Source organism: Eurypyga helias, unplaced genomic scaffold (genome assembly GCF_000690775.1).
Source record: "Eurypyga helias isolate BGI_N326 unplaced genomic scaffold, ASM69077v1 scaffold43094, whole genome shotgun sequence".
In the NCBI taxonomy this organism is placed as follows: Eukaryota; Metazoa; Chordata; class Aves; order Eurypygiformes; family Eurypygidae; genus Eurypyga; species Eurypyga helias.
The window spans coordinates 11,898-19,893 of NW_010246338.1; the positions used below are offsets into that span (position 1 = coordinate 11,898).

Below are 7,996 nucleotides of genomic sequence, written 5' to 3' on the forward strand. Positions count from 1 at the left end.
GCGATGTGGAGAGAAGGGGGTACTTTCACTAAACGGGATTCCACGGACGCCGCAGGGAAAGGCTGTCAAGGACTGGTGGAAAGGCACCCCCCATCCTGCTTGTACTGACAGCCAAAAGCAGGCTGGCGCGGGTAGCACACCAAGACAGGACTGCCGCGTGCTCGCAGCGGAGGGTGCGGGAAGCGGGGTCAGGCGCCGGAAGCTGGTCAGCACACACGCAGAAGGAAAACCTACAGCTTCATGGGGAGCATGCATGCTGTGCGACAACCGAAGAGCGCGGGCACCGAAGGCGTTCACAGCGAAGCGAATGAGAATACGAGACTGGAGTGACACAGTCAGTGTATTAACAGCCACAGAACGGGGAAGGATTAAGGACAGAACCTTCAGAGTTTTTCTAGTGAAAGCCTTAGTGTTAATTTTAACATCCTGTCAAACACAAGAGCACGTAGCGCATGTTAGTCGAGTGGCATTTAAACAGGGACAATATGCTTTTTGTGTTATGTTTTCCTGAATCATAAAGAAAACCTACCTTTCTTATACTCTTGGAAAATATCAAGGAAGACTGAGACCTTACAAGTGAATTTATTAAGAATTAGTTTAAACGAGAAGCGTCAGTCAATATCATGGCTTCAAATAAATAAGATTCTAAAACAACGTATCATGGCGATATTAAACATGAGGTATAGCCTGAAGTATGCAATGTTAAGGATCACTTTGATCATAACTTAAAAGTCAAACAGATGCAAAGAAACAAAACAGTCGTTAATGAGCCGCTTCGTTAGGTGCTGGCTTCCTAGGCGCACTGGGTGTTACAGAGCGATGGCGCTTGACGACACACGTGCACACGGGCACCCGAGTGGAGCTTACCTGCACCTTGCTCACCCCCTGCCCCGGGATCAGCACTCCCCACACGCTCACAGCGCTCACGCTGAAAGCACCCGCCATGGGCTTCCAAACCCCAAACTGCCACACAGCTCGGGCCGGGGTTTTCATCTTTCCTCAGGGCCTTGGACAGCTTTCTCCTCCTCCGCAGTACTTCAGCGTCCCAGGCGCTGAGAGGCCACAGGTTATGAGGAGGGGTTTTACAGACACGCCCCAGCACCGACGAGCTGTGGCGTCGCTGACTCCTCTGTCCATGCTCGGCACTACCTTGCCCTCCAACCCCTTCCCCGCCTCCGCCGGGCCCTCGCTCTACAGCGAGCAACCGGCTAGCCCGGCGCTCGTTAACAGAGGAATTAAAGAGAAGCCTGTGGGAGAAGGGAGAAAGCCTGGGGCCTCTCTAGTGAGAGACGCCAAGCCTTGTAGGGGAAGTGGAAAGTGCAGGGGAACGGTCACCCAGCCCCTCCCGAAGCGGGAGCGCTTCCGAAGCGCCAACACGCCGTTCCGAGCTCAACCATTGCAACCTGCGAGCTCAGCTGACAAATCCGGCCCACTCAGAAGGAATCGTTTTCTCCTGCAGATGCTGCTCACAAGCATCATCAGATCCCTGCTTTCCCTAGGAAGCCTCACTGCTGCCTCAAAACAATGAAACGAGACAGCAATCGAATTCCGACCGCAGCTTCCCGGGCACGGCACTAGCTACGAGCTGCCTCACACGGCCGGGTCCCCAGATTCCAGCGGTCGTTACTGGGAAGGGATGCAAAAGCGGCCTCTGGTTCGGTGGGGTTTGTGTTCAGAGGCTCGCACAGCACCCTGGCTCCTCTAAGAAGGTGCCACCCAAATGCTCTTCATACTGAATCAAATCGGAGAAGAGCTGCCCCCCCAAAACCCCCGTTCTCAGACCACAGGGCCGTGAGAGGCGTCAGGCCCAGGGCTAACAAACACCCTTGCTTTCTTTCACAAGCTGGCTGAAACGAAGCTCCCGCTCACTGCTGCCCCCTCCTCTCTCCTTTTTCTGAAGGGTGGCTTAGTAACTTCTGGGCCTACTGAAACCAAGCGTCGGCCTGTCACCAGTGTGCTCTGCACGCGCCAGCGAGCGTCTCCCCATCCCGCTATGTTCAGCAACCACGCGCAACAAAGTGAGTCAGCTGCAGATAAACTTCAAACTCCTGTCGTTCATCAACTGCTGCCCCTACGCTTACACCCAGCAAACACAGCGCATGGACTGGAGTTCAGGGCAGAGGCAGCAGGGACTTAAACGATAGGAGCCGTTTCTGCTCTGAGGGCAGCCTGCGGCGGGGGGAAAGGTGAAGCCAGCAGACCCAATGACCCTCCGGTTCCCAGCTGGCGCTGCCTGGCAGACAGCCACGGCCCTCAGAACTCCAGTACATGCAGAATTCGCTGTGCCCTGCAGAACTTCTGCATCTGAGAAGCAGCCCCACGCCACACGGAATAAGCGGCTTGCGGCTTCTTACCTGTAAATCCAGCTCTTGACATCTTTGTGCCAGCTCCTCCTTTTCTGCCAGCACTTCCTGAAGATCTTCCAAAGCTTTTTTAAGCTTTTAAAAATAAAGACAGTCAATCGGTCTGCCCCCTGCCCAAAGCACCCACAGCTCGAGCTTCCAAAACGTCTCAGTTGCCTGTACCAATTGTTTAAGGAGGTCAGGTGCACTTATGGACACAAAACCTACGGACGCGCCGTCAGACCCGGGATCGCTGCTCATTTCCCCTGGTTTTGAATTCCACCACATGTAATAAGTGACGTGAAACTCCCAAGTGACCAACAAAGCAACTTCGCTGAAAACAAAATGAAACCAAGCAGGGGAACACTCGCCTTGTCAGTTCCAGAATCCCTGCCTCTTCAATCCACTGCCCTTCCTCTCCGAGCAATACTGGTGCTGCTGTTGGGGCAGGGACTTTTAAAGCCAACCTCACTTAATGTGCAACACGCTGAGGTGTCCCAGGTTAGCAAGAAGTTTCCTGACCCCTCAAAAATAACCTGCAGTGTTCAGCCTGACGTGCCTGAGCCTCGGTGTGCCACCGGCTCTTCTGGCAGTGTAGGTTTGCACTGCCCAGGTTTGCCCCAGCCAGGAAGGAGACGTCAGTCGCTGCATTCTCTGAAAGAAGCTACAGCGTAGCTGACAGCTTGTCATTTAGCTAGCACTGAAACCAGAATCGCTCCACTGCCTATGCTCTGCCAACCCCAGTGTGGTGCTCTGCCCTTCGTGAACCAGCAAGGCCTACTACATCGGCTCTGAGCGGAAGAGAAGCCGGGTTGTGCAGATTAGACACAAAGAGCACAATTTATCGTGGAGGGGTGGGTTTTCTGACTTTTAGGCTCGCAGAGGAAGAGCAGCCCTCCTCTTCATTTAAAGGGTGGCAAGATACCAACTGACTGTTAGTCCTGAACTACAAGAGCAACAGATATTAGGCCGTTACCTGCTGTTCCATTTCACTTGATGCATCACCGGTGGAAGGACCCATTATTTCCTTGCTCATGAGCTACAGAAAGAGGCCACAGGAAAAGAAGGGTAAAATAGAGGTTAAATACCTGTAAATTCACTGTCTACTAAGTACCAGCTGTATTTTCCACCACGTCATTGCATCCCTTCAGTATATCAGAACAGAATAACAATAAAAAACACCTCATGGTTGGTAAAGGATTTAAACAAGTGTAGAATGTCTTTTTTTTTTTTGCTTCCCCCTCCCCAAATTCACCGACTCAGTAGTAACATCTTCTCAGATGACTGATCTGTTGAAGTTATTCCTCCCCCTTAGTCAAGTTAGAGTGATCCAAAAGATGGGTTTTCACTTAATTTATTGGTTCCTGTCTCCCTCCAGACACTGCTCCCAGCCCTGAAGCTCACGTGCGAGCGGCTGTGGAGCTGTGCGCGAGCTGGATCACGGGCACGATCCGACTAGGCACAATGAGAGCCGGGGCAGCACACCACGGCAAGAGCAGAGATGGGGCGGGAGTGTGTACATCAGAGGCTGCAACGGCCGCTCGAGCAACGCAGCCTCACCAACAGTTACCAGCAGCGTAACTTCAGGTCCAAGACTGCAGCACTGGGACACAGATCTCACAACCTGACGCCAGTATAATCAGCGGCTGGCAACCAGCTAGATTTCCTGTGTGACACCGGAAATCTTAAGCATCTATTGTCTCCATGAGTTGTGCACCTGGGCATACGAGACTAAGATCAAAACCCCTTGGTTGGCGTCTGGGGTCTTTTGGTCCTGATGCTCCCAGACACTTTAGGGAAGTATTTGCACTCTTCCCTGACCTTTGCTTGGATGAAAGAATTCACAGAGATCAGCAAATGGACATTCAGACCTATCTGACAGCGTTAGGCTATGAATTATCACTCACCTCTTGAATGGCAGTCATGACAACGTGCTGAACAGACTCTTCAAGGGTCATGATATTCTGTATGTGTTCTGTGAAAAAACATTTGCAGTGATCATGACAATGAGACATCATCTTGGTGTCCTGAGCAACACGATAGTCTGTTTGCAGCAAGATCCAGAAGAAACTATTCTCTATAAGGCTTCTTCCGGCCAGGGTGCACTCTTTGTATGCGGTTCTTACCCAGCATTATTACCCAGCAGTAGGGTAGGCAAGCGTAAGCCACCACAACCCCAAACTTACACTGCACACAGGAGGTTCCCGCAGGCGTTCTGCTTTTACGTGAGCTCCGGTTTCAGCACACGCACACAATATATGAGCAACAGAGACGTTTTGATAGGTAAGAAAGAAAAGTTTCTATGCCTCTTTCACCTCAGCCACGGCCGGAGGCTGCTGTTTGCTGAACGCACAAGGTAGTGCCTACCTTGCTTCCTCTCACAGTTGACTGCACAACCTAAAATAAGCTGCAGCAGCCTGCCCAGCTCGGTGGGATCCGAGTTCTCGGATATCTGGTTCAAGTCCGGGATAAGCTCTTCTGAAATCTGCTGACCCAGGAACTGAAAAAAATTGAAGAGGTAAGTGGGCTCCTACATTTGTGCGACATGAAAATCTGGTACCAGCTAGGCCACGTGGACGCGGTAAGCCATCCTGAGACAGCGTGGAGCCGTTACTAAGTGTGTCACCATGAGATGCAGGGAAGGGACAGATTTGAAGTGTGGAGATACACATTAAAACCAGTGGCTGAAGAGCCCCAGGTAAAGCAGATGTTCACAACTCATTGGCGACGGTGCTTCACACACGAAACGCGGATGGCACACACTGGGCCGCTCCTGGGCCAAGCATCGGTCCCTCCCTCGGGGTGGATGTGTGTCGCGGAAGCGGTTCTCAATCCACTGCTGGCCGATGGCCTTTACCATACTTGGCACCTCAGACTTTTCTCTGAATAGGCCCAAAATAACCAAAAGTAACAGCATTAACTATATACCCAAAACCTGGCAGTTACAGTGCAGTGAGGTTACGCGCTTTTGTAAGAGTTCTAGAAAACTGCTCTCAAAGGCACAAGTTTTGGAACTCTATTAACTGGGAGTTAGGTAACTGGCCACCTACACAAGAAAAAGCAACGGTAGGAAGTTAAAAATCCTTGGGCTAGACCTCAAATACGACAGAATTAATTCATTTTCCCAACATAATACAAAATTTAAAAAAAAACCCAAACTAAAAGCTTAAAAATGCTTCAAGAGGGTAACGGGTTTAAACTGAAAGTGGGGAGGTTTAGATGGGACAGCAGGAAGGAATTCTTCCCGCAGAGGGTGGGGAGCACTGGGACAGGTTGCCCAGAGAAGCTGGGGATGCCCCATGAGGCTTGGAGCAACCTGGTCTAGTGGAAGGTGTCCCTGCCCATGGCAGGGGGTGGGACTGGATGGTCTTTAAGGTCCCTTCAACACAAACCATTCTATGGTTCTATAAATGCAGTTTATACTGCATTTATGCATATACAATGCAGACGATCTTCCGTACTCATTAGGTCCCTGTCATAAAGCGCCATACAAAATCCTCTTTTTTTTTTAAAACCCTTAAAACATAGCCCCCTCTTTCACCTCCCGTACCCATCCCGCATGAGAGAACAAACTGCAGTCCTTACACTGTCCAGCAGGGTTCATGCTCAACCCCCAGACCCAGGGGAGTATCATGAAGCCCGAGTAGGGCTGGAATCGGATTCAGGATTGTTGTGGGGAGAAGGATTCACGCTTCACTAGACAAGAGGAAACGCAAGTGCTACAGGACTGGGCAGCTCAGTCCCTCCGAGGGTCACTGGGCAACAAGGGGCAGGTCTCCAGAGTCTACTCCACGGGTCTTATCTAAGACACACTTGCACAAATTCATTTTATCTTCACTCAGACCTCCCACTTAACCAGGCAACTATCATACGCTCTCTGCCCAAACAGTCCTTCAAATAAATCACTTGGCCAAGGAACAAAAAGCTAGACCAAGGAAGACAACAATCACCACCTTTAATCCTCAGATCAACAGAAGAATTGCTGCGTTTTCCGTACCTCATGATAGTAGTCCATAATCCCCTGCAGTATCTTCTTCAGGTTACTGGACTAATCGTTGCACATGGAAGACAAGGTTACAGGCTTTTATTAAAATTCTTAATTTGGCTGAAATTAGATAATAGTTTAGAATAAAACATTTACATAGCAGCTCTTCAAGAGAACCCTGTAATGACAGGGGAAGAGAAATGGCACAACAGAAAATCCCCATGCGACAGCTCTGGAAGGCACTAAACCACCCGCAGGCAGTCCAGGTTCACTCAAAATAACTGTAAAAGAGTCTCACTCTAGTTCTGTAGGTTTTGGACTGCTAGGCCCTTCAGGACAGACATGACACCCAGCCCCACAAGCTCACTTTCACTGATTCCAGCTCTGAATACCTTTATTCTCCAGTTGTCACCAACATCATCTTTGATGCGATTCAGCCAAGACGCATCAAACCAAGCAACGTCTCTGAAACAAAATCACACAATTAAACAGCCATAAGCACACACTAAAATACCAGATTCCCAGCACCAGATTACCATGCCTGACCATGGCGTCTAACGACGTGTATTCCTAGAGGCTGCAGGCTATGCCCCTGCCACAGGGCACTTCCATCCTGCCAGCAGAGTTAAAAACCACCTTCCAGGGCAGGAAGAATTGCTGCACATGCCTGAGCTAGCTGCAGCTCGGAAGACAGGGTTGGGAAGGCCTTGTCATGCTCAATTTTTACACCGGACAAAGTGATCATGATGCTGTGAAGAAACACCCCCTCTTGCAAGTGCGGACATTGGTGGGTACCTACTCTTATACATCTGGATTTTCCAATGGTTGCTACGCTTTGTCAAAGACACAAGGAGAAAAAACCCTTTCCCACTCGTGGCATTCCATACTGTCTGTGTGCCTGCGGCTCCCCTGGGCAGGAGTGTACTCGCCCCGCCAGCAGAAATCAGGATGCGCTGCTGAGGGAGGGGGACCCAGAACTGCAGGGGGGTGTCCCCAGCACGGAGCAGAGGGGGAGAATCCCCTCCCTTGACCTTTTCTTGCCCAATTCCCTTTAAGTATGAATTTCATACCGCAGTATTAGAGTATCTCCTCACCACCTTCTCCATTCCACCACATTATTCTTCAACTACTGTATCAGCCCCAGAACAACAATATAAAGGTACATTCCACCTCCTGCTATAAACTATCTCCTCTAGGCTTCTGTCTATTTTAACTATACCAAAATCCTTTGGGTGGGAGAAAGCAGCTATGCATGCCAACAAAACCTCAAGGAATTAAATACCTGTTCTTGGAACCTGGGTATCAACTTACATCTGGTGAAGGACCTGCGCCATGGCAACCCCGTTAGTCAGGTCCTCAACATCTCGGCACGGGGCAGCAGTATGGAACGTCTGCAACTGAAAGAGGGAGAAGAAGCGGGTGTTTCTTGATCAGTAGACAGGTACAGGCACTTAGTTACCATTTTCCTTTTCCATTTCAAGGCAAAAGCATTCCACAAGACGCCTTTCTACGTGTGGCACCTGAAACCCTTTCTGAAGGATTCCGTTTTTAAGCCAACCCAGTTATCTCAATACTGCTGACTTGATTCTGACAAGTAGCTTGCAACATTACTATTACCAGGCTTTGCTTTTTCATCCTAGCCCTGTTGTAAATCAGATCATGGAATACG

The 7,996-nt window shown here is 50.1% G+C and overlaps 1 protein-coding gene across 1 annotated transcript in view; it reads right to left on the reverse strand.

Annotated features, from left to right (window-relative positions):
* The window catches only part of HOOK1 (hook microtubule-tethering protein 1), a 17,665-nt gene extending 9,944 nt beyond the window's left edge, over window positions 1-7,721 (reverse strand). Inside the window, exons 1-7 of the mRNA XM_010150363.1 lie at window positions 7,639-7,721; window positions 6,720-6,792; window positions 6,340-6,390; window positions 4,710-4,842; window positions 4,250-4,317; window positions 3,319-3,381; window positions 2,355-2,438 (exon numbers count right to left, since the gene is read on the reverse strand). Of these exons, the coding sequence (XP_010148665.1) occupies window positions 2,355-2,438; window positions 3,319-3,381; window positions 4,250-4,317; window positions 4,710-4,842; window positions 6,340-6,390; window positions 6,720-6,792; window positions 7,639-7,661 (495 nt within the window). The 5' untranslated portion in view covers window positions 7,662-7,721. The remainder of the gene's footprint in view (window positions 1-2,354; window positions 2,439-3,318; window positions 3,382-4,249; window positions 4,318-4,709; window positions 4,843-6,339; window positions 6,391-6,719; window positions 6,793-7,638) is intronic.
* Between the last annotated feature and the right edge of the window lie 275 nt (window positions 7,722-7,996).